The sequence below is a fragment of the Sturnira hondurensis genome, unplaced genomic scaffold (genome assembly GCF_014824575.4).
Source record: "Sturnira hondurensis isolate 20B ecotype Veracruz unplaced genomic scaffold, ASM1482457v3 Scaffold0020119, whole genome shotgun sequence".
NCBI lineage: Eukaryota > Metazoa > Chordata > Mammalia > Chiroptera > Phyllostomidae > Sturnira > Sturnira hondurensis.
This window is the reverse complement of record NW_028092750.1, coordinates 1,821,580-1,848,789: the sequence shown is the minus strand read 5'-3', so window position 1 is coordinate 1,848,789 and position 27,210 is coordinate 1,821,580. Positions and strand designations below refer to the sequence as shown.

The window sequence follows — 27,210 nt, the reverse complement described above, 5'->3', positions numbered from 1 at the left end:
GGGTTGGCCAGAAAGTTCATTTGTTTTTTCTGTAAGATGTGCTCTAACAGTGCTTGACTGGTCTTTAACTTCATTCGGAGCAATTTTGTTAGATTGTATTGTGACAGCTGTCCATCAGTGTACATTAAAAAAGACTTATCAAAATTGTGTAGGCATTTTAATATTGAAGATGGAAGAAAATATGCAACATTTTCAACATATTATGCTTTATTACTTCAAGAAAGGTAAAAACGCAACTGAAAGGCAAAAGGAAATTTGTGCAGGGTACGGAGAAGGTGCTGTGGCTGATTGAATGTGTCCAAGTGGTTTGTGAAGTTGTGTGCTGAAGATTTCTCACTGAACAATAATGCTCCATGGTCAGATAGGCCAGTTGAAGTTGGTGATCAATTGAGACATTAATTGAGAAAAATCAACGTTATATCATGTAGGAGGTAGTCGACATACTTAAAATATCCAAGTCAATAAAGTGATTGATGAAAATGAAAAATATGTTTTTTAATTTACTGAAAAAGCCATATGGACTTTTTAGCCAACCCAATATTTGTAGTGTTAACTTGATCTTGAATGAAGTGAATATCCTTGGGCTGAGATCACCCAAAGCCTGGCTCCGCTGGGTTTATCGGTGGGAGCACCTGCTATCGTGGAGGGCAAGCATCCCGGGAGCCCAGGGTGGAAGCTGAGAGTCAGTCACTTCTGCTGAAATGTATTGGTTGAAAGCAGGTCACTAAGGCTAGCTTGGATTCTGGGGGAGAGGAATTAGACTCCACTTCTTGATAGAGGAGAAGCAGTGTCACGTTGCAGATGAACACACAGAGTGGAACATATTTTTGTAGCCATTTTTGGAAAATAAAATCTGTTACAGATATTGTAATGGCAAAATATGTAACAATAACTGAGATTTCCAAAAGTTGGATATTGGTTAAATGAATAATAAGTGAGTAAATTATGGTATTTAGAAAGAAATATTTTAATGATTTAAGCTTTAAGGTATTTATCTTGATCAAAACTCTATTACTAGCACATAGAACAGTGCCTAGCACATAGTAGCAGTTTTCAATAAAACTACTTAAATAAGTCCTGGCTGGTGTAGCTCAGTGGATTGAGTGCAGGCTGTGAACCGCAGGGTCACCAGTTCAATTCCCAGTCAAGGCACAGGCCGGGCCACGTGAGAGGCAACCACACACTGATGTTTCTCTCTGTCTCTTTCTCCCTCCTTTCCCCTCTCTCTAAAAATAAAAACATAAAATCTTTAAAAAAATTAGTTGAATGAATCCTTGAAGAGACTTGATGAGTTCTTGTCAATCATTTATATTGTTATGGTGAGAACTTTTGTTTTCTTATTTTTATATGTATTTTAGAAGTTAAGAGCTAATGTAACCAGGAGTTACCGGTCACTTTCCAATGGAAACTACATTTTATTTTGAACCAAGTATTTCTCAAATATATGCTTTACATCAATAGTTTATTTTTGCATTTTTATCCCTTTTGTTTATTTAATAGGAAAAATCATGAGTTCTTATTTTGTTTTGACAGCTGGCAAGTCAGAAAATACTTAGTATACACAATTTCACTGTGGCATCCTAAATTATTTTGAAACATTTGAGAATAATCTACTTTAATGTTTTCCTTAGTGGTTAATATTCTTATTTGGTAATAGCTTAGAAAATACAGAATGGCCCACTTAAAATGGGCTCTGATTTAAAGGTATTGTTCGAGGCATTGATGACTAGGCTTTTTTTTCTTCTAAATATAGAAAGTATTAACAGATTCTGTTTTCAAGAAATGGCCACAGCAATATTTCTAGTCTCACATGCTTTCACGGAATTCAGTTGCTTAGGTAGGTGGGGTCTGTTCCCTCTCCTCTTCACTTGGTGGGCTGTGAGTGCTCCAGCCAGTTAAGTATGGTGGGGATAATGCTGTGTGGCTTTTGAGGCCATGATACAAAAAGGATACAGGTTCCTCCTGGCTTTCTCTTAAGATGCATGTCCTTGGTTAGTATCCAAAATTTATAAAGAACTTATAAAACTCAACTCCATAAAAACAAACAATCCAATTTAAAAATGAGCACAGTATCCAAATAGACACTTCTCCAAAGAGGACATACAGATGGTAAGTATGCACATGAAAAGATGCTCAACAGCAGTAATCATCAGAGAAATGCAAATTAAAACCACAGTGCGCTATCACCTCACACCTGTCAGAATGGCTATCATCAATAAACCAACAAACAACGAGTGCTGGTGAGGATGTGGAGAAAGGGAACCTTTGTGCCCTGTTGGTGGGAATGCAGACTGGTGCAGCCACTGTAGAAAGCAGTAGGGAGTTACCTCAAAAAATTAAAAATGGAACTGCCTTATGATTCAGCAGTTCCGCTTCTGGGAATATATCCAAAGGAAATGACAACGTTATAAATGGAATAAAGAGGCAACATACAGCCACAGAAGAAAAGATGCAAGTAACAACCTCTATGTTGTAGTTCGTAAGATGTTAGAGGCTAAAACTTCAGCTTGTTCATCTGCCTGCAGGGTTAAAGCGTTTAGGTTGTATTTGTTATTAGTGTCATTCTGTGTGCCATTAAAGATAGTTGGAAATGAACTTGTCAGGGATTTGTGTTCTTAGTGCAAGGTTATCATTCATTGTGAGGTGAGTAGTGAAGTCAGTCAAACATCATCTTTTGTGCCCATCAGATTTACGGAAATCTCCAAACTTGGCTTGAAGGTGGATATATCCATAGTATCCAAGTTTTGACTGTAGTCCTTTACTTGTTCTCCTAAAATCCGTGTTTATCCAGTGTTAGTAAAAGTGTGGTCTCTGTGTCAGGTCCATCCACTAATTGTTACTAACTGCAATAATACAGAAATTAAGTGTTTAAAAGCTTTTGTAGCAATTTGACTTTGACAAATCATTTATGCATGTGATCATTTTTCTAGTAAATTTTTTAAAATGTTTTATTTATTTATCTTTAGAGGGGAAGGGAAGGAGAGAGGAAGAGAAACATCAATGTATGGTTGCTTCTCCTGCATCCCTTGCTGGTAACTGGCCCCTGCTGGGAACTGGCCTGCAACCTAGGCATGTGCCCTGACTGGGAATCGAACCGTGATCATCTGGTTCGCAGGCCCGTGCTCAATCCACTGAGCTACACCAGCCAGGGCTTCTAGTAATTTGTTTTTATTACTTTGTACAAAGTATTGGTTTTAACAGATTGTGGGTGGGGAGTTCCCATAGATAGTTTACAAGGCACTACTCTATAGTCTTATTTTTCTCCCTCAGAAATTCCGAACTCCATGTACCCACGTGGCCACAGTAGGTACTCTGAGAGAGGACATACAGACTAGTCAACTGGGACTGTGATGAGTGGTGAAAAGAGGCGCTGATACCTGAGATTAGTTGTGTCTTTACTTAGGATTTCCTTTAACCATTACCCTGTTTTACTCTAACACCATTTTAATTGCACAAGAATTGCTCAGAGCACCTGTTAAGATCCAAATGCCGGATCCTCAGAGGTTCTTATTCAGACATCTGAGGCCCAAACATCAAAATTTGTTGGTTCTACTATTGTTACGAGATAGGTCATTCGGAACAGGCTACTTGTGAGTAAGGGGGCACTACTAATAATTACATCAGGGCAGAATAAACTTGGCCTATCACCATAGGCATACGTAGACAAGTGGTTACTCTGTATCTGGGGCATATTTTTTAAAATGGAGATTTAAAGATTCATTTGGAAAAGTGCTGTTTCCTTTCGTGATTAAACTTAGCTGGGTTTCCTTTAGTCTCCTCAGGACTGTGGCTGTTGCCACTGTCCTATGAACCAACCTGGACCCTAGTGCTGATAGAACTATCTATTGAAAGAAGGGAGATAGAATTCAGGGCTTCTAAGCTTAACCAGGAGTAACTTGGAGTGAGATAGGACCCACTCCTTTAGACTTGAAGATTCTTATTTTCTGATTTCACAGATACTGATTTTGTCCACCCTAACCTAAAAATCTAGGACTCCTCTGAAGCTTTCTGTTAATGTGTCTCAAGCCAATCCAAATTCCTGGCCGCGTTCCTGGCTCAGCTCTGCCCGGGTTCTCTTTGCTGGCCTAATCCCCTTGATCTGTTTCAGCCTTGCTTTTGCTTTCATTTAACTAAGTGGCTTGTTTACTTGTTTTGTGTTAAAGAAATTGCAAGTGATGTGTTTGAGAGAAAGAAAAACATCTCTGGATTCCTCTCAGGAGCTCCTTAGGTGGTTGTCCGCTGTACTTAGGTAACTTTCATGATATAAAAGAAACTATGTTTTCTGTTTTTTGAACTTCTGATTACAATCGGAGGAAAATTGTTTTTATTGGCAGTAAAACTGCTGGTAGAAGTTAAATAGTATCTGTGGGTCTCTTGTGTCCAGTACTATCCCTGTTATGGTGCTTTTTTTTTGATGATTCCAATACACTCGATTTTGTCGTATTTCGTGTTGTTTTTCGTTTGTTGACCAATTTCTTTGATTTACAAAGTGGGAGATTAACAAGAAGCAGACTTTCTGTGGGGTTTATTTCAAAACTGGTAAAGGGTGGAGAATGAGAGTTTAAAGAGATAAATTAAGTATAAAAAGGAGAATGATTACGTGTGAAATCTTCCACACGTAATTCTGTTTTTGAACTTTTCTGTTCTTTGGCTCAAGATTTGAGAGTACTGGTGCTTCTTGGAAGTCACCCATGGGGAATTAGGTTAAGTGGGGTCCAAAGGAAGTATCTCTAAAGCTTATGCTCTTTTTTTTTTTTTTGGTAATTCTTTCTACTTTTTTTGTTATAAAGATTTCAAACATATTACAATGGTAGAGAGAAAAGTGTTAGTACCTTCCAAGTGAACATCAGCTATCTATAACACTGCTCATTCCATCCCCCATTATCTTAATGTAGTTATATCAACTAGCATATAATTCCATCTGAAAATATTTCATTAAGAATCTCTAAACTATAAAATATTTTGTTGTTGTTAAACACAACTATAGTACCATTAAATTTTAGTAAAAATTTAAGGAAATCTATTCAGAACTAACCCTTTCACCCCGTCTTGGAGACAACCAGATGAATAAAGGATTCATCATAATATTTTATTTTTGTTTTACTTTAATTAATTAATTTGATTGATTAAGTTTAGAAAGGATGGGAAAAATTGTTTTGTTGTTCCACTAACTTACACAGTCATTGGTTATTCTTGTATGTGCCTGACTGGGGATCAAACCCCAACCTTGGCGTGTCAGAACGACGCTTTAACCAATTGAGCTACCCATCCAGGGTCTATTTTTGTTTTAAGAAGTAGATTGTTCTATTAAATGGTATATTGATAATCCATCTAAATAACAAAGACTCATTTAGCCTTCAAACTGGAATACTTTGAGAGGGGAAGGGAGAGCTGTTAACAATCAGGCTAGGAGAGCAGTTGGAATCTAGGACTGTCCTGGGTAGACTGGGCTGTATATGGTCTCCTATCTCAGGGTCATCATTTCCTGGTTGAATAGCTACTGTCATTTTTTTCAGTGAGCTTTGAATAGTCAAAATGAGTCAAGTGGTGGCTAAGAACGTGATGAAGCCTGTTGTAGAACTTTCTTTACTTGTAAATAATACAAAATCATATGGCTAGATCCAGTCTACAAATTTTAAGGTGCCTGTAGATTTCATCTTTGTTCTTTTTTAGAATGTTTAAATTAAAAGAAATGTTTCAATTACAGTTAATATTTAGTATTAATTTATATTAGTTTTAGGTATACAGCATAGTAGTCAAACAGTTACATAATTTATGAAGTGATTTCCCTGATAATTCTACTGCCCACCTGGCACTATTCGTAGTTATTACAGTGTTGACCATGGTCCCTGTGCTATACTCAACGTCCCCATGGCTGTTCTGCAACTACCAATTTGTACTTCTTAATCCCCGTGCCTTTTCCACCTAGCCCTCAAGTTGGTTCTTAATGTTTCCATAAAGTTAGAAGTGGAAGTACCAGACACAAAACAAATCACAGGTTTAAATGAACCCCTTCTTTTAAATGTTTATAGACTTGAGGCTGTTAGATCACAGGGAATGTAAAATAGACGGCATCACAGCATGGTTGAGTGGAAGATGGTAGCCAATTTAAAAAATGTCAGAGACTTTTTGTTAAAGCTCCGAATTCTCCGTGGTGTTATGTACACTTTGTATCCAGCATAAACTGCAGTTGTTAGCATTTCCAGAGAAGAAAACACAAGGAGCCCCCCAACGTCTGTTCTTCTCGAGAACGTGCTCTGTTGTTACAGCAAGTGGTTCTCAGGAGGTTTCTTCTGGTGGTGTTCTTGTTGTTGGTAATGTTTTAAGTGACTCTTTTAAGAATAAAGTCTCCAATTACAATTCTCCTGACAAGGGACTGAAGTCGAACTTTTGGGACAAACTTCTGTTTTCCTAGGTCAGTTCTTTGGAAGAAATAAATGCTCTTTCAGTGCTGTGATTTCTTTTCCTCTGTTTTCTGTAACCAAGGTTTTATTTGTAACATCTTTTCCAGGGATACAAAATCTTCCTATCATCTAGTCCCTTTTCGCTTATTTGTAGAATCACTGCAAATCTTTAGTGTTTATATGAAAAACGTTACACTTTACACACACCTACATATACATATCTTTTAAATGACTGACTTTAACTGTGACCTTTAAAAAATTAGAACAAATCATTCATAATATACAGTACTTTGGAATTTTTCCCATGTAGCTCTGGTGGGGCGGGGAATCATGGTGATATATTAGGTTTAATTTGTTACATTTAAGAAATGTGTTCATGGTTGTTCTCTATACGTTTAAGTATTTTGAATGATGTTTTTCTCTTTCTCTAGCTGTCCCCTTCCCTCCAACCCAACGGCTTACTTTGAAGGAAGTATTTGAGAATGGGAAACCCAAGATTGACGTCCTGAAAAACCACTTGGTGAAGGAGGGGCGACTGGAAGAGGAAGTAGCCCTGAAGATAATCAATGATGGGGCTGCCATCCTGAGACAAGAGAAGACGATGATAGAACTAGACGCTCCAATCACGGGTAGGAGAAGTGTTTGCACTTCGATTGGAGCTAATAACCAACTAAAATGTGTAGTCATTTCTCTAGGCATGATCACACAGCTTGAGGGTTTTTTAGTGTGTGTTTTGTTCACTGAAGAAACATGGTGTCAAGTGTCTGTTATTTCCAGAAGGACCGTTCGTGCTGATAGCCTGACAGCAGTTCCAGAGCAGCCCAGTTGAAAGTAATGTGATTGGAGAGTTAAACTGTGGTCTCACTGCTCGTGTGATGCCCTTGCGTTCCTAAGACACGCTTTTTGACCTCACCCTGTGCCCTTTTTCTCCTAGTGTGTGGTGACATCCATGGACAGTTCTTTGACCTGATGAAGTTGTTTGAAGTTGGAGGGTCACCTAACAACACGCGCTACCTCTTTCTGGGCGACTATGTGGACAGAGGCTATTTCAGTATAGAGGTAAAAAGTAAACTGGACACTTGTTAGTAGAAAAAAACTAAAATGAGAACATTGACAGCATTTATAAACTTTGTTACTTTCAATAAAGTTATAGCAAAATGTTTTATTTGATATAAACATTCTTTTCCCTTTTTTTAGCCAGTAGAAAGTCTGACAAATAGAAGGCTATATTAACCTAGCTTTGCAAATAAGTTAAATGCTTCCTACCTTTCATCTTTGAAGATAATGTTCAGTTTGTATATAAATGACATAAATTGCTGTTCACCTTCAATGGGGCTTGGATTAGCTGACCTGAGTTATAAGACCATAAGCCGCCGGGCTACAATGAACTCTTAGACTACCTGCCAATGCTAAATAAGCAGGCACTTAGCTTATTATAGGAATAATTTCTGATGCTGCTACATATAGTTAAGCACTTAATAAATGTTCATTGAAGGAAAAAAATGATTAATTAAGTTAATGTGAAACCTCACAATTTACTTTCATATATTTTGAAAAGTAAGTGATGAGAAAAAGATTACAATCAAAACAAACTATATGTTTTTTTGTAGAAACGTTAAAACTATTTTAGAACTTAATGGGAGGGCTTGAGTACAATAGAACCACAACACATTTATATTTGGTGTCTGCTGATTCGGCTAGACATTCTTGGCAAATAAAAGAAGTAACCTTGAAGTGGTGTGGGTGATCGAATTTATGATGTGCCTGGAATAAACATGAAGTGCTTGTCACTGTTCTTGTCGTCTTCAGCTTTGCCTCTCCCTCAGACCGAGAGTCTCACTGCACCGTGTTCCTGGTGGCCACCGGTTTGTCGTTTGGGCAGTGTCACTCATAAACGCAACTCAGTTGCGTCACCCGGTGCTCAACCAGAGGGGTGGCAGTTGTTCTAAAACTGCCGGGAAAAGAAAGGACAAGAGAAAGAGATCTTAGTCCTCAGTTAGATAGGCAGTCTAAATTCATGAATCAGAAAAGTTCAGTGTTGTCTGCCAGGGACTCAAATTCATTCGGTGTCATCTATGAGGGCAAAAGTTAATGTTAGAGACTAAGAAAGTAGGCACGTTTTCCCTGCTGCTCAGTAAATAAATACCTAGTCTCTAAATAGGTTCCCGAGAAGGCTAGAGGTCATACTTGTAAACTCTGTTATTGGAAAGCTTTTGAATTCCTGTTTTCTACTCATGTTTCAACAGACAGTGAATCAGAAGTATGGATGTTTGAAAGAAATGTTGAATGCTCACTTCTTTGTATGTTTGCTAGTGTGAGGAGGTTTTAGAGATTGGAGAGAAGAGTACAGAACTTAGTGGAGTTTAGTCATTTAATGAAACTTTTTAAAGAGATAAATATTGTGCCAAATTATCTTCTGATTGTTAACTCACATGCTTGAAAAAGTTTCAGTGCATCAATATATTCAATAAAGCATACACAAAAATCCACAATGATTTTTATACACATGTAGCATATTTAGAATATTTTGTTACCTATTTTTTTCCTCACTCATCAGTGGCTGTTTCCTGAGTGCCAGTTTTATGGCAGCTCTGAGGGTAAAGGAGTAAGGGCCGTACTGGCCATAGGAGCTGAAACTCCGATAGAAAAGAGATGCTGGTGAACAGGCCTCTCAGGGTCACACAGAAGTAGGTGCCGAAGCAGCAGCAGCAGCAGCAGCACTCTCCAGGTCAGGGTGCCTCTTCGTGGGGTCGCTAGGGTTACAGCCTGTCCTCCTCATCGCCTTCCATTTTATTCTTCCTTACTGTCAGACTCCCTGTTTTGTTCAGATAAGCGGAACGGGGGTTCAGGGAGAACCTTTGGTTTCAGGGTGAGAAGGCTCTTGTCCCAGCCCCAGCGATTGAATTCATATTGGTCTGATCTGGTCATGACAGACCGTTCCCTTTCACCAGTGGGCTGGTGTAGGGCTAAGCATGGGATGCTCTTTTGCCCAGTAATATGTAAAGGAAACTCTGCTGGGTGGTTGCTTCGTTTTGTTGTTTGGGTGGGTAAACCAAGTGTGTGTGTGTTTTGAATCATTTTATTTCCAGATGAAAAGACTCCTGTAAGGTGGGAGCTTTTGGATGCCCCATTTCATTACGCCATTTCAAATGTGAACTTTAGCAGCTGCTTTGTGACCATGAGGAGGTCTGTTAGCCAAAGGTGAAGGGAGACCTGCTATGACTGACAGGTTAGAGAGGTCGAGAGAACATGGCTTCTTGGTGATGCTGTTGAGCTGGGGCGCGAAACCTGCACATCCCACCTCCAGGCTTTGTGTTTCATGAGATATTTCAAAGTCTTTGTGGATTAAGCAACAGTTAATTGGTTATTCTATGACTTGTATCATACGTGGGACAAGGTTGTTTTCTAAATATTTCTGTTCTACATACTGCTGCAGTTAACGTCTTTTTAATACATCTTTGATGGCATTTCTGGTATTTCCTTAAATCAGATCCTTGTATGTGAAATAACTGGGTAAAGGTGTATTTTTAAGACTTTTGATACATATTGCCAAATTGTTCTCAGAGAAGCTTAGTTTGCTTTATTTTCTCTTCCCATAGTTACTAGTGTTTCTTTCCTTGAGCCTTTATGAGAGAATCAAGGCATGATGATTTTTTTCATGCCCAGAACAAGCATTGGTCTTGCCTGAAGCAATGTGGACTTTGATTAGTATACCAGGGACTCACCCCAATGTCACTGATGAGGCAGAATAGTAAAGTTCCACTTTTCCTGGGCCCTTCTGCATTTGTACCGATTAGAAAGTACTTCCTCTGTGGTAGGGGAAGCTGAACTTTGGTTTCCTTTACTTGATTATACAATAAGAGAAAGGATTAAAAGGAGCATTATCAGCATATAACATACTAAATACACAGAGACCACCAAAGAGAAAATGGTATCAGATATCCCAGTGATGTGAGTGTTATCAGATGACCAACTGTTGGACAATTGTTGACCTATAGAAGTGATTCTTGAGTGCAGTGAAAATTCTGTTCACATGGAGTAAGGAAGTGAGTGTCTGAACAGAGCTCCTGATAATCATGACCTTGTCATTGAATTATGCAAGAAAATTGGGCAGTTGCATCTTGATGTGTATGTTAAGGAAATAAAACTTGAGATTAGAGACCAAGAAGTGTATCAACCAAATTACAATGTACTGTGGATATGGATTACGTTATTGTATATATCATTGCTTCAAAAAGGTGAGTTGGTCTTTTTTAGGAGTCGAAATAAAGACACAAATAAATAAAAAGATATATAATGTTCTTGGTTGGGAAAGGTTAATATAGAAAAGAGAAAGTGCTTTCTAAGTTTCCGTATGGTTTTAATGTAATTTTTCCTTGAAATATTTTATGCAAGTTATATCAAAAAGACAGTCAACCGAAAAGAAAAAAAGCCATCCAAGTATATTTATTTTTCATTTTTTTAATCCTCACCTGAAGATGTATTTATTGATTTTAGAGAGAGAGGAAGGGAGGGGGAAAGAGAGAAACATGATTGGTTGCCTCCCATACATCGCCCTGCAGCTGTACGTGCCCTGACTGGGAACTGAGCCTGCAGCCGCGTGGTGTATGGGGTGGCGCTGCGGCCAAATGAGCCACCCGGCCAGGGTTATGAGTGTATTTATATGTCTGTCTATATTTCAGTTTTATAATGTTTATTTTGCAATGTCTGTCTCAAATAAAATATACGTATATTTTGATTCAAAAATTTTATTTTTTGAGAAATTGTACTGCAGATGCACTCACAATTATATACAATGACACATGAATTAATATTTTGTCACAATCATTGAGAGATTCCACTGGCATTTAATGAGCAGGGCCCGGCTATACAAAACGTCCTGCACTATTTGAAAATTGTGCTTTTCAAGAAGTTAGTAGTATCTGTGTTGAGAAACGATGCTAAATTCTGGGATATGTGCCGGTGCCACTGCTTTAACTGTGGAAACTTTACAGTATGTTTTAACATCCGGTAGGGCTAGCCCCCTCATGGTTTCTCTTTTTCACTGTTTTTCTGGCTGTTTCCTGACTGCTCTTGCATGGTTTTTTAAATGTAAATTTTATATCAACTTGTCTAACTAACTCCATAGAATAGCTTGTTGGTATTTTTATTGGAGTTGCAAAGATATTATAAATTAAATTAGGAAGATTTAAAGGTGAACCATCCTATCCAAGAATAGGAGATGTCTTTCTATTTGTTTTTTAAATTTTTTATTTATATTTTAAATTTAAATTATTTTATTGTTGTTCAGTTACAGTTGTCTGTATTTCCTCCCCACCCTCCCCCACCTCTACTTGTTTATATTTACTTTGTATCTGTTGGGAGTGTTTTAAATATTTCCTGGTATAAGATTTATACGTAAATTTATTTCTATGTGTTTAATTTTCTTTACTGCTGTTATAAATGGAGTTTTATCTACCATTGTTCTATTTATTGTTTGTGTATATGAAGACTGTTGATCATGTATGTTAATTTTAGATCCTGCCATGGTACTGAATTTTTTTATTATTTGAGTTTTAGATCATTGATTTTCTGGCTTTTTTAGCTATGCTATCATACTATCTGCAAATAGTTTTGTTTCTTTACCCGTTGTTAACCCTGTAATTAGTTGCTTTTATCTAATTCTGTAAGTTAAACAGTGTTGAATAATAGCAGAGGTAGTGGATATCTTTGCCTTGTTCCTGATTTGAGCAGAAATGTCTGTAGTATTTCTCCATTAATTAAAAGAAAGGTCTTAGGACTAAGCTGTATGTCATAGATGTGTGGGTGGCTTTGTCACAGAGTTCTAGGTGTTTGTACAGAACACGAGAACAGAAGTTGAGGAGAGATTTCTACGAAGACTGCAGTCTAGGCTCTGTCCGTTCTAGGACCGTGGCACACCACGTTCAAAGCTAAAGATTTCATGTTTCAACTTGGGGATAGTGATGAGTTCATTATAAGTCATTTGCATTTATATAAGTTATCTTTGTGCGTTATCATGGTCACAAATAAAAATTGTATGCTTGTATTTGTCTTGTAGTGTGTACTGTTTTTATGGAGTTTAAAGATTAATCATCCCAAAACATTGTTTCTGCTTCGGGGAAATCATGAATGCAGGCATCTTACAGAATATTTCACCTTCAAACAGGAATGTAAGTATAATTGCTTCTGTAGAACTTTTCCAGGTACCCTGTAACCAGTCCCAAAGTCCATCAAACGTAAAGAAAAGAGAAACTAATGGAGCTCACATGCTTCCCTTTCTTTTTTCTGGTAAGAACTAAAATTCCACCCTTTAACACATTGATTGTGAAAATAACTTTTGGGTTTCTTCCTATTTTTATAAGTATTACATTTAATATATTTGGAAAACATAGAAAAGTCCAAAACAGATAAATATTGACCATAATCACACCAGTGAAAGATATTCACTACTATCTCAATATTTGAGATGTAGTCTTCTTCTTTAAATTTAATTTCTTGGGTGACACTGGTTAACAAAATTACAGTTTTTAGGTACACACCCACTCTGTATATTGTAAAAACCTATCATGAAATAGTTGAAATATTTATATATGTATGTATATTTTTTAAATAAAATTTGACTCATATGGACTGTTTAATAATTTTCTCTTTTCACTTTATATAATAGCATTTTCCCATGTCATTAAATATTTTAATGTGATTTTAAAATGTTATTTTAATGTTTTAAAACTATTTCATTTATGAATGAATTATTATGTATGTAGAAAGTTTACTAACAACTGTAGGACATTTGGGAAGTTTCTAACTGTAGATAATACTGTAATAGTAAAAAAATGTTTTATTATTATTATTATTATTATTTTAGTCCTCATCTGAGGATATGTTTATTGATTTTAGAGGGAGAAGAAGGGAGAGAGAGAAACATGAATCGGTTGCCTCCCATTCACACCCCGACAAAGGATGGAACTGGCAACCTAGGTTTGTCCCTTGACTAGGAATCGAACCCACAACCTTTTTGGTTTATGGGACAATGCTCCAATCAAGCCATTTGGCCAGTGCAAAAACTTTATCATTAAAGGTAGAATTTTTTTCAAAATCAAAACATTACTAGATGATTTACCAAAAAAAAAAACAAAAAACTTGCCAATTTCTTTGACCAGAATGTAGGTACTCACAATGCTGTTCACTAATAGAGGTGACTGTATTGGAGATGTTGGGAGAACCTGCCCCAGGGCATTCGCACTCCTACTTTATTTCCCCAGGTACCTGTCTGCTTATAAGACCCACATCCTTCCTTCATTTGTGACATCTCTACAGAGATTTTTCCCCCTCGTTGCTTTTTCTAAATTAAAATCTCGTCATTTTACTCTTATACCCTGCTGTTTTCTCGTAGTATCTATCAACACCTGAAATTTTTATATATTTTATATAAGCCCTGGCCAGTCTGGCTCAGTTGGTTGGAGTGTCGTCCCGTGCCCCAAAAGGTTGCGGGTTTGGTTCCTGGTCAGGGCACATACCTAGGTTTTGGGTTCAAGCGCAGGTCTGGATGCATACCAGAGGCAACTGACCAATGATTCTCTCTCACATCGATGTTCCTTTCTGTCTCCCTCTATCTCTGTCCCTTTCAAATCAGTGAAAATATCCTCAGGTGAAGATTTAAAAAAATTATATATTTTTAAATACATTTGCTTATTGATTGTCTTTGTCTCCACCATAATTTAGGCACCATGATGGCAGGGACATGCTTTGCTCACTGTTGCTTTCTCAGAACCATAACTAATAATTTACAGGAGATGCTTACCAAATACTGGTTGAATTAATTTGTGGAATGAATAATCATCTATGATTTGTATCTTTAGGACAGACCCTCAAAGAGAATTGCTAGGTCTGAGGGTATGAACATTTTAAATTATTAATAAATACTCCCTGGTTGGTGTGGCTCAGTAGATTGAATGCGAGCTGTGGATCAAAGGGTCGCAGGTTCAATTCCCAGCCAGAGCACATGCCTGGTTACAGGCCAGGTTCCCAGTAGAGGCCACGTGAGAGGCAACCACACATTGATGTTTCTCTCCCTCCCTCCCTTTCCCTGTCTCTAAAAATAAATAAATTAATTATTTAAAAAATTTTTTAAAGTATTGCCCTGGCTGTTATAGCTCAGTGGATTGAGTGCAGGCCTGTGAAGCAGAGGATCACAGGTTCAATTCCGAGTCAGAGCACATGCCTGGGTTGCAGGCCAGGTCCCCAGTGGAGGACACATGAGAGGCAACCACACATTGATGTTTCTCTCCCACTCTCTCTCCTTCCCATCCCTCTTTCTAAAAACAAATAAATAAAATATTTTTAAAAGTTTAAAAGTATTAATACTTTAAATAGCCCCCCAAAATTATGTATCAGTTTATAGAGTGAAACAAAATACTGAAGTTAAAAAAAACAAAACCAAAATTCTACCTTTATTGACTTCTAAAATGTTATATTAGCGTATTCTCTGTAAAACCAAGGAAGGTAAACTAAATCTCTTGAGTCCTGTCTGGCTCTAAAATCTACCTCTTCCCCAAATAATACTGAACATATAAAAATACTTGTACAATTGATATTGTGATTATGGGTTTCACTTTGTGTCCTGTTCATATTTTTCTTCAGATTACTCTCTTGGAGGAATGTGTTATAAAATATTTAAAGCTTTATTCCCAGAAGAATATTCAACATTGAAAAAAACTTTTAAATTTGTTGTTTAAGAGTCAGAGTTTATTCAACTCCCCTCCCCCCCCCATAAAACTCCTTTACTCATAGATGGGTTACAATTTGGTGGGGCCCCGTGTGCTCACATTAGCTCTTGTTGCCCGCAGCTTTTTGTGTTGGAGGTGGGAGTTGTGTGACAGCTCTTCCCCCTAGCAGAGCCTAGGGGGAAGGTGGTTCTTCTTGTAAGAAATATTAGAGTGTGAACACTTAAAAAAATTCCTCTGACAGAAAAGTCAGCTATAGATGGGCAAGATACAGAGCATTCCATTCCTTGGGACTTACTGGAACAAACACTGTGATTCAGCGGATAATAACCAGGGAGTTAAAAAATATTAGATCTACTGTGGTGAGTGTTTAAATTGATGTAAAGAATTTAAAGAGCAGTTTTGGAGTATCTGTAAACATTTTGACCCAGCAGTTTGACTTCTAGAAATTTATCTTGTTTTAATGCTGCATAACATATTACCACAAATTTAGGTGCTTAAAACAATGCACATTCCCTCACAGCTACTTAGGGCAGGGGTCCAGGCACAGTAAGGTGAATGCTCTACTCAGGGTCTCACTGAGCCAAAATCAGGGTGTCGCCAGGGCTGCAGTTTTCATCTGCAGCTTGGGTGCCTTTTCCCCAAGCTCACTAGGCACAACCCTTGTGACTGTAGGATTAAGGTTCCTTTTCCCCTTTTCCTGCTTGCGGTTCCATGTGCTGTGGCTCCACGGATAGTTAGGTCCCAACACAGGTGTCTGCTTTCTTCCAGGCGGCCCGAGTGCCTCTCTCTGTCTTCCTCTTCTGCACTTAGCAGCTGGAGAGAACCCTCTGCTTTTCAAAGGGTGGCCTGCTTGGCGCTGGCCCCCCCAGGAAAATCTCTCTTTCACCATGATGAAATGTAATGGGAGTCTCAGCATGTTCACAGGGCCCACTCACTCAGAGGGGCACAGGTTAAGGCATAGGTTGTTGCAGGTCATTTTAGAATTATGCTTACCACACTATCTACTCATAAAAAACAATAAGATGTGGATAAATATGGATGTTCATTGTAGTGTTAATTGTGATAGCAAAAAAAGAATAATGAAATAATAATGACTGTACATAAGGGACTGCTTAAATAAGTGACAATATGAGGTCTGTACAGAAAAAGCCCAGCCATTATCGATATAATGAGAACACTGTATGTGACATTGGTATAACCTGGCAGCCAAGGAGAGTGGACTGGAATGTGCATGTGTGAACAATGACTTCGCTGTACCCCACAGTGGGGACTGTAGATGCCATTGAGTGAGCTTGTGTATTGTGTGACTGTCGAATTCAAAATGACTCTGAGTGAGTAGAGCAAGGAATCTGCATCAGATTTTGTGTTAAGCTTGAACATTCCTATGCGGAAACTATTTGGAGGCTTCTGAAGGCCGCAGCTATGGGCAACTCGTGATTGGCAGCTTCATGACAACAACACACCTACTCGTTAATCACATCTTGTGCAGAAATTTTTGGCAAAACATCAAATCACCCAGGTGACTCAGCTCCGCTACAGCCCAGATTTGGTGCCCTGTGACTTCTGGCTTTTCCAAAACTGAAATCATCTTTGAAAGGGAAGAGATTTCAGACCATCAGTGACATTCAGGAAAATACAATGGGACAGCTGATGGCGACTGGAAGAACTGTGTGAGGTCCCGAGGTGCCTACTCTGAAGGGGACTGAGGTGTCATTGTCCTGTGTACAGTGTTTCTTGTATCTTGTATCTTCTTCAGTAAATGTCTCTGTTTTTCATATTACACGGCTGGATACCTCTGGACAGACCTCGTACATCTAAAAAATGGAATGTTAGGCAGCCATTGAAAAATCAGGATGGATCTAGATGTACTGATATGGAGGGATGTTCAGGTATATTGCTACATGACAGAAACCATTTGCAGAACATGTGTCGTGTGACCTCCTTTGTATATTAAATATATCACCTGCAGAAACTGGTCCTAGTGATTATCTGTGGGGAGTTGGGTCAGGAGGGCTTGCACTGCTTAAATTATCTTTCATCACCACTGGGCACTACTGTTACAGTTATTTTTTTAAACTGGTAACTTTAAAATTACCCAGTTGGGCCCAAGCATTTAAAAGGCTTTTGAAGCACTCCAGGTAGTTCTGCCACATGCGGCTGGTCAAGAGGAGGCTTGGAAGGGTGTCTGCGGTTTGTCAGTTGAGGACCACTTCACCAAATAGCGTAAGAACTGGGATATTTTGCACTGTTCTACAAAGTCAAATATTGGAGTGTTCCTCATTACACCTCTATTCTGTGACCTGGAAAAATTCAATAGTGCGTTATCAAGCAGTTAACAAAGGCCCTGGAATGGTCAGTATTTCACAGAAGAAAAGTAATGAAGAAAACTGTCTGTGGATGCTTCTGTTCTGAATTAAAATTCAGGGGTTTTTTAGGTAACATTTTATCTACTTCTTCCTCTATTCTCTCAGAATTCTTTTTTCTTCTTTTACTAGTATAAGTGATCCAGACTACTTTTAGAAAATCAAACAATAAGTTCAGGAAACATTTTAAGTGTCTCATTTTGCATCGAATTTCTTATCTCAGGTTTTTATTTACTTCTTATATGCTTTAATTTAAACCAGGTTTCTTTCTTTTTCTCTTATCTACCAAGATACTCCATCTGTTTTATTCTAATGCATCTGAAATGTAAATGCATCTTGGAACAAGCACACAAATTCAAGTACGATTTCAAAATTTATTTCTGTGTAAAGAGTGAGCACGTGTGGTGCTTCGCATGGGTGCTTTTCCTGACCAGCGGGTCTCTCTTCAAGAGCTGTCGCTGGCTGTCACAAGCAGCCTCTTCTAAGTACTGATCAGTGGGCTTAGTTCCAGTTGTGCAGCCGCAGTCCTGCTAGTGTTTCTAAAGGGGGCGGATGCAGGCTTTTCTTTTTCATATCAGTTCTTAAGTTGCTCTGTATTTTTTTGCAATGCTTTCAAATGCAGAGCTAATTTGAGTAGCAGAAATGTGTAACAGTTAATTTTTAGCATACGAGGTGTGGCAAAAGTAGGTTTACAGTTGTGAGAGTGTGTACAGTTTATTCTTGTTTATTATTGTATTATTTTCCATGTGAAAAACTGTAAACCTACTTTACCCCGTCCTGTATTTATATCTTTGCAAAAACATTATTTTATTTTTATTTTTTAAAGATTTTATTTATCTTTAGAGGGGAAGGGAAGGAGAGAGGGAGAAAAATATCAATGTATGGTTGCCTCTCGTGCGTCCCTTGCTGGGAACTGGCCTGCAACCCAGGCAGGCATGTACCCTGACTGGGAATCGAACCATGATCCCTTAGTTCGCAGGCCCGTGCTCAATCCACTGAGCTACACCAGCCAGGGCTCATTTCTTTATCTTAGATACTTGGAAAGCAAGCAACCTCATGCTTTTCTGATTCCATCCCCTAGTCCAAATTTCTAATATAAATTAAGTTTTTGTTTACATGAGCTATTTTTGATATGTAGTTAACCAGCTTACTGATAGGTTCCAGAAACTCCTGTGATTTTGGTAATGAAACAGTACTATTGTGTTAGTTTGATTTTTAAAAATGAAACAACTTGTTATTATTCATTATAGCATTACTTATAGTAGCAAGAGATTGGTGTGGTTAGGCTATGGTATACTTGTAATGTGAAATACTATGTAGACATTAAAAATAATCACAAAGCTCCTCATACAAAGTTGTGGCCTGATCTCTGAAATATGTTAAGTACAAAAAGCAAGTGCAGGGACTTTTCTGGTCAAGGTGGAGGTGTAGGGAAACGGCTTCCGTCCTTGCACATCCACGTCAAAATTACAACTCAACTACAGAACAACCACCACTCAGAACTGTCGGAAGTTGAGTTGAATGGAAATCTGACGACTACAGACCTAAGAAACCACATCCGTGGAGACTGGCAGGAGACGTGGAGAAGGAGAGATGCAGAGCAGGCTGGTCCCACATTCATGTGTGGAAAATAAAATTCAGGAGGAATATCTTGGGAGGGAAGGGTCCCAGCCCTGCAACAGGAGCCCTAGCCCAGGGCTCTGGTACTAGGGATACCAGCCCCCATAACTTCTGGCGGCAAAAACCAGTGGCGTTTGAGTCAGTGAAAGGAATTATTGGATTCCCAAGCAGTTCCTCTTAAAGGGCTCACACAGAGACTCAGACTCACTCCCTGCAAGCTCCAGCACTGGGACCGCAGCTTGAAAGGCACCAGTGGCATATGGGGAGGAACTGAAGTGTCTCGCCTCAGGGTGAGAGCTGAGGGACAGCTTTCTTCCAGAGAAAGGTGAGCAGAGGCCATTGTTCCTCTTCTGAGCCCTCTCCCCACAGAGCCACAGAGCCACAGAACTGGCAGGTGGGTGCCATATCTGAGACTCCAGCAACCTGGCTCCCATGGTTTGCTTGGCCCTGGTGAATCCCTAGGTCTCCACACCACCCAATTTACAGCCTACCCAAGCTGGCAACAGTGGCTTTTCCATATGAATGACTGGTCTCCGCTCAGGTTTCACATCTTCCTAAATCCTCTCAGGCAACAGCCAGCCTCATCAAGACCCCAGTACTCATACCTCTAGCTAAGTGGCCTCAGGCCCAGCCCCAGCAGCAGCCAGCCTAGATTTACAGCTTGGCTTCACCTGGGAATCCCCGAGCCCAGCACAAAGCCATCTCAGATTGCTTTGTAGCTCATGCAGGGTGGGCCTGAGCAGAACACAGGTAAGGGCTGACTTTGGTCTGCCCCCTACTGGGCAGCCCCAGAATCTACACACCCAGTGGACACCTACAGACCACGTCAGAGCACCACTACCCTACTGCTGCACGGCTGCCCCTCCACAGAGGGCAGAGGTGGGTGGTCAGCGGTCACAGTCATCCTCGCAGCTGACTGGCCTGGGTAAATCCCTTCCACTGACCTGCCAACAACAATCAAGTCTCAACTACAAAAGCAGGGTGTACTCAGCCCGCATGGAGAGTGTACCTTGAGTACTCAGCTTGGGTGATAGGAGAGGCTGTGCCAGTGGACCCTACAGTATACCTACATCAGGCCATGCTACCAAGACAGGGAGTCAAAGTAGCTCTACCTAATACCTAGAAACAAACACAGGCAGGCTGCCAAAATGAGAAGACAAAGAAACATGGCCCAAATGAAAGAACAAATAAAAATTCCAGAAAAAGAGCTAAGCAAAATGGAGATAAGCAATGTGTCAGATGCAGAGTTCAAAACACTGGTTTTCAGGATGCTTAAGGAACTTAGTACCCAACAGCATAAAAAAAGACCCAGCCAGAAATGAAGGGTATACTAATGGGAATAAACAATAATTTACAGTGAATCCACAGTAGAATGGGTAAAGCTGAGAAACAAAACAATGATATGGAACATAAGGAGACAAAAAACAACCAATCAGAACATCAAAAAGAAAAAAGAATTTAAACAAGCGTAGTGTAAGGAGACATATTCTCTGAGACATACTCAAGCACATCAACATTTGCATCCTAGGAGTGCTGGCAGAAGAGAAAGAACAAGAAATTGGAATTCTATTTGAAAAAATCATGAAAGAAAACTTCCCTAATTTGGTGAAGGAAATAGATATGCAAGTCCAGAGAGCAGAGAGTCCCAAACAAGATGGATGCAAAAAGGCCCACTCCAAACACATCATAATCATAATGCCAAAGGGTAAAGATAAAGAGGATCTTAAAAGCAGCAAGAGAAAAGCAGTTAGTTACCTGCAGGGGAGTTCCCATAAGACTCAGCTGATTTCTCAAAAGAAACTTTGCAGGCAAGAAGGGATTGGCAAGAAATACTCAAAGTTATGAAAAGAAGGGACCTACAGCCAAGATTGCTCTACTCAGCCAAGCAATCATTTAGAACGAAAGGACAGATAAAGAGCTTCCCAGACAAGAAAATACTAAAGGAGTTCATCATCACCAAACCATTATGTGAATTGAAACATTAAAGGGACTTATTTAAGAAAAATAAGATCGAAACTGTGAACAATAAAATGGCAATAAATAGATATTTATTAACAATTGAATCTAAACAACAAACTAAGTGAACAAGAAGAAGAGAGACAGAATCATGGATACTGAGAGCATTTTGATGGTTGCCAGAGGTGGGGAATGGGTGAAGAGGTGAGGGGATTAAGAAGTACAAATTGGTAGTCACAGAATAGCCATGGGGAGGTACAGTACAGTACAGGAAAGGGAGAGGTCAAAGAACTTACACGTATGCATAACCCCTGCACATGAACAAAGGGGTGAGGGTTGCCTGAAGGAGTGGGGGGAGCAAAGGGGGAAAATTGGTACAACTGTAACAGCATAATTTTAAAAAAAAGCAAGTGCAAAACTGTATACGCGGCCATTTATGTAAAAAACAAAAGGATGTTGTAAGAAGAGGACGTGTGTACGTATCTGCGTGTCTGTGCATAGACTAGCTTTGATAAAGACACCAGGAAACTAGTTACATTGGTGGCCTGCAGGGGAGGGTGTAGGAACCACTGTATGTATTCCCTCTTGCAGCTTTTAAATTCTGAGCCATGTAAATGTATTACATTTTTAAATTAGTAAAAAACAAGTAAAATCAAAACATATAACTAATGGCTAGAATGGGTTGTGATTTCTTGCAAATAGTGCTGACCTTCAAAATTACATTCAAAGAATGTTGTTGAAAATTTGTTAATGTTGTTACTGATACTAGTTATAGCTTATATTACTGTGATCCTATGATCACAGTTTTCTCTCATTATAGAAATAATTGTTTTGCCCTGGCTGGTGTATCTTAGTGGATTGAGCGCGGGCCTGCAAACCAGACGATCGCGGTTCGATTCCCAGTCAGGGCACATGCCTGGGTTGCAGGCCAGTTTCTGGCAGGGGCCCGTTCCCTGCAGGGGATGCACGAGAAGCAACCATACATTGATGTTTCCTTCCTCTCTCCTTGCCTTCCCCTCCAAAGATAAATAAATAAAATATTTTTTAAAAAATAATTGTTTTATGGCATAGATCTCAACATCTGTCATGAAAATGAAGTGCTTGAGTCAGCTCATTTAACCTTTGAAAATAATATATGTTTTACCATTTAGATTCTCCCATTAAATATTTAATTTAAAAATAATGATTGGGGAGAGTATTGCATGGTTTTAAGGGCATGAATAGGTTCATGTTCCAGTTCTGCCACTAAGTAGCTTGCAACTTTGGGCAAATAAGCTCAACTTCCTCGGCTCTTTAATGAACATGGTAATTGTATTTACTTCACAAGGCTTCGTGAGGGTTAAGTAAGGGAATCGTATTGATTAACTTACATAGTACTGACTGTGGGGCAAACATTTTTCAAAGCATTTTACATCTATGATTCCCTTTAATCCTCACAGCAAGCCTATAATGTAGATAGGTATTATAATTATGCCCATTTTGTACTTGAGGAAGTCAAGGCACAGAGACTTAATTTGTCCAAAGCACCATAGCTTGTCAGTGTGCGGAGCCCCGTCTCAAATCCCGGCACTCAGCTTCCAGATGCCCTCCTCTCGGCCACAGCGCGGTGCTGAGCACGTAGCTCGCTGGTGGCACAGCCCACTGTGAGGCTTCAACGGATTTCAGTAATGCTTGTAATGTAATGATAAACAGTACTATGTAAAGATTGTGTGTCCGTCTAGAAAATACACTTAAATTAAGTCCAAGAAGAATATAGATTCCATCCTCAACTTAACCTGTCAGAAAATAAAAATGTTGGTATTTATATACATGTTCATGTACTTGAAGAATGTGAAAAAGGTGACACTTTATAATTTATCCTGGTCATGTGTCAATGTAACATGAACTTCTTGTTGCTTAATTTGCTTTGTTACTTCCTGCTTTATCCAAAATGTATTACCTGACATCACTGTCCAAGTTTGGCCTTCTTCTGGAAGTAGACCAAGGATTTTTTTTTGAGTCATCCTTAGGGTTGAAAGGCATTTTATTGATGTAAACGTGTTGTGGAACATGAATTAGTGAGTAATTTAAACCCCTGCCTGTATGTAATCTTAGACTCTTACGAAGGAATTCCTTATTGATGTTGGCAACAGAAAACTCTGGCTACGAGGATTTACAGGAGAAAGTCAATCACTGGCCACAAATAAATGGGGTTTTTGTTTGTTTGATTTTTTTCCTCCAGTAGTCTTTATGGCCAATTCTGGGTATACGTCTGAAGTAACCAAAGTTTATAGTGTTCAAAGGCAAAGCAGAATATCAGGATGTAATTGCAAGGAGATACAAAGATGCATACGGCATGGCTTGTGTTAACTTGGATGTCCTAGTCCAGGCAACATATATTGTGAGATGGATTAGAAAAACTAACTGTTGTCGTGGTAATACAGGATGCTATGGAAGCTGCTCAAGGAACCCACAGACCCCCTTCATGGCCTCAAACCCTGGTCACCCCATAATATGCAATAAGGAGAATATTCTCATTCAAGGATGGAAAGCCATATAACCTCAGTGTGGCTCAGTGGCTTACCCATTCCTTTCAGGGGTTCCTCTCCAGTCATTCCTGCCACCGGTGTACTACACTCTGGCCCAAATTGGACCCATTACCTTTCACTTTATTCCCCTAAGCCTTGCCAACGCCAGGCTGTGATTACTCAAACATTTCTTTTCTAAAAGTTTGGAGACTACAAGAAGAAAATAAACACAAAGAATCACCAACGCGGTAACCTGACTCACTAGCTGTAGCTTTGTTGTCCAGACCCTGTGGTCCCCGCCTCGTCTTCACAGAGCTGTGGGGGTGGACAGGTGCCCACAGCTCCGTGGGCTGCCTGTGTGTATGGCTCTGGCCATCTCCACCAACATGCACCTCCAGGCACAGCTTGGCTTTTTGAAATCCAAGGCCAAGGAAGAAGAAAACATTCCTTCTCTTTAAACTAGAGCCATTTTTCCCATTTCCCTATTATTTCAGGAGCTATTCTTTATAACTGTGGTGACCCCACCTCTGCCTGGTGGAGCATTTCCTTGTTCTGTAGCCCAAACATGACACAAGATACAATTCATCAAGATACAATTCATTAAGATAAACGTTTTTACATAAAATAGATCCACAGCATAATTTTCTTAAAGACCTTAAAAGTCATGAAGAAAAAAGATCATTGATTATTTTATCAGTGGAAACTGAAAACTCCAGTTTCCATTCATGTTATCTTCAGCACTCTGGGGAGGTCTTTTTAGACCCAACAAAATACTCAGATTCGTAAGACTGCCATGGGCCACACCTGACCTCCATCTACTTCAGATGAGACTGTCCAGGCAGGGCAGCACCAGGCATCCCTGTTCAGTGGCGTCCCCACAGGAGCGCACAAGCAGTCCAGAAGATTGAGGCCTTCACTGCCCTTTGCCTCATCCCCTCCAAGTCAGTTTAGGGACAAGGAAACATGTCCACATCGGGCACACTAGGACGCCACCCTGGCTTGCAAGCAACAGTATCTCTTGTAAAACTTTTCTGGCATAGCTTCCAGGGCCCCACAAGGGACATACCTTATGAGTCACGGCACTCAGAGAAGTCCAAGGCTATAGCTTCCTGCCAGCTGATTGTGTAACTTTTACCATAAGCAGCATTGCCTAATAACACAGCTGACATTCACCTTATCAGGTTTCCAGGGCAACAGAGCTAGAAGGTTAGTCCAAGGTCACTCTTGTCCTCAGAATATGGGAGGGATTTTGTTTACTCTTTATCCACAACTTTTCAAAAAAGTCTTTACAAAGGTGATTGTGTTTTCAAATTTGCCTGAGGTAAATGACATTGAAGTAACTTCATAATCACCTTGTGATCTGGCCTGTGTCCTTTTTATTTCTGATAAATTTTAGCTTTTCTTCCCCTGTTTTTCCTTTTTTAACAGGTCGCATCAAATATTCAGAACAGGTGTATGATGCGTGTATGGACACATTCGACTGTCTCCCTCTAGCTGCCCTGTTAAATCAGCAGTTTCTGTGTGTGCATGGAGGGATGTCGCCTGAAATTACTTGTTTAGATGACATTAGGAAAGTAAGTGATCGATCCATCATTGTTTCATGGGATATGTGTGTCTGTGTGTGTGTGTGTTCCTGCTTTTTCTTTCAGTCAACTAATATGTCTTTACTGCTGAAAAATTTTAAACATAGACAATCAGAAATAAGAAAATGGAAATCACCTTGGGTTTCAGTATTTGAAGATAACTCCTATTAATAATTTGCTATATTCAGGGGTGTCAAACTCATTTTCACCAGGGGCCACATCAGCCTTGCAGTTGCCTCCAAAGGGCCAAGTATAATTTTAGGCCTGTGTGAATGTAACCACTCCTGCACTAGGGGCAAGGAGCTTGGCACTGCCGCTGGGTAGATACAAGGTGCGGGGCGGGATAAAACAAGGGGGAGGGCCGGATTCAGCTCACGGGTCTTGTGTTCACCACCTGTGCTATATATGGTCCAGAACTTTTCTGTAATTTCTCATGAAATCTGTGCTTGTATCATCTAGAAACATACCATTTTTTAGTATATTCCTTGAACTTGAAACTTTGTAGCAGTGCCTAAGGAAGGGTTCTAATCCCTGTCTTGCCATTAATTGTGTAAACTTGACCAAACCACTTAACCTCAGAGTCATAGCTTCTCTGAAATGAGGAAGTCAGAATGCTCTGAAGACTCTTCCACCTCTGGAATCCATTGACCTTGACATTTTGGATGGTACAGTTTACCTGCTACACTTCCTGACTGGTGATTAGTATTTCCAGGATTCCGTATCGTCGTGACTGAGAAGTGACGACCCGCCTTTCTTCACGTAACATTGTTCCGCATTACCATCATTACTCATCAACCTTTGTATATCTCACCTCTCTCATGTAGGTGCTAAAATTAAAGATTTTTCTGTTTATAAACCTGCTTAGTCTCCTCAGGGTAAGAGGTGTGTCTGTATGCACAGCCTTTATGGCCACTTTATTATCTTTTAAACAACCAGCATTTCTTTTTATGTATTGTCTTGAATTTTACAATTCTAAATTGATTATGTTAGTTGAGTCCACTTAGTAGAAGTACTGTTCCTAGCACTCAGCTATTGCTTGTTTTGTGTGGTTTTTGTTTTGTTTTTATGCTTTAACCACAGCCTAAGTTAATAACTTAGATTGAAATGCCTCCACTGCATGGAAGGATGAAAGCCCTTTACAAAATGAGACTGGCACTCCTAAAGATAATAAGACCTGCATTGAAATGAGGTGAACTAACAGAGCCTCTGTGAAAGCCTTCCTGCTGTCATGGGAGCGGCCCCCACCCCGGGGGCTGAGATGGATTTCTCCATTTTCCTGAATAATAGTGTGTCCGTACAATGGTTGATTTCCCTTTTGAATTAAATGACTGTGTGTACTGCTGTAGGATTAGGATGCAATGGGTTCTTTTCTATAGAATGGTTAGATAACAAGGATATTTATTTTTTTAAAAAAATGCAGGGTAGGGAAAAGCATTCGTAGGGGAAAAGTAGGTTTACAGATGAGTGCATAAAACAGTTTATTCTTGTTTTCGTATTGATTATTGTATTATTTTCCCTATGAACTGTGAGCCTACTTTTGCCCCCTCTATATTATAAAAAAAGCTAAAAATTATGTATCTGAATTTGTTAAATGTTCATTTTCTTGCAGGAAAATCCTTTAGGGGCTTGTAGCCTTTTCTCCTGATACATTCTTGTGGGTAGGAGGGGTTTTTTTTAGCCCGTACCAGTTTTCAGAAGCTCTTTTGCTTTCATGATTTTTCTTCTTTTGGCTTTTGCTTGTCTTCTAGTTAGACAGGTTTAAGGAACCTCCAGCCTTCGGGCCCGTGTGTGACCTGCTTTGGTCTGATCCCTCAGAGGACTATGGCAACGAAAAGACCATGGAGCACTATACCCACAACACTGTCCGAGGGTGCTCGTATTTTTACAGGTAAGCAGATCCTCGGAGTTACAAAGTTGGGCCCGGTTCGATTCCCAGTGAGGGCATGTGCCTGGATTGCGGGTTCAGTTCCCGGTCGGAGTGAGCACGAGAGGCGACAGATCAGTGTTTCTCTCTCATACCGATGTTTCCCTCCCTCTCTTTCTCTCTCCCG

General features: G+C 39.5%; 1 protein-coding gene across 6 annotated transcripts in view; it reads left to right on the top strand.

Annotated features, from left to right (window-relative positions):
* PPP3CC (protein phosphatase 3 catalytic subunit gamma) overlaps window positions 1–27,210 on the top strand; it is an 80,225-nt gene that overhangs the window by 23,832 nt on the left and 29,183 nt on the right. For all 6 annotated transcript variants that reach the window (XM_037028993.1, XM_037028995.1, XM_037028991.1 and 3 more), the window contains exons 2-6: window positions 6,836–7,033; window positions 7,339–7,463; window positions 12,463–12,574; window positions 25,005–25,150; window positions 26,908–27,047. In XM_037028993.1, coding sequence (XP_036884888.1) covers window positions 6,836–7,033; window positions 7,339–7,463; window positions 12,463–12,574; window positions 25,005–25,150; window positions 26,908–27,047 — 721 coding nt within the window. The remainder of the gene's footprint in view (window positions 1–6,835; window positions 7,034–7,338; window positions 7,464–12,462; window positions 12,575–25,004; window positions 25,151–26,907; window positions 27,048–27,210) is intronic.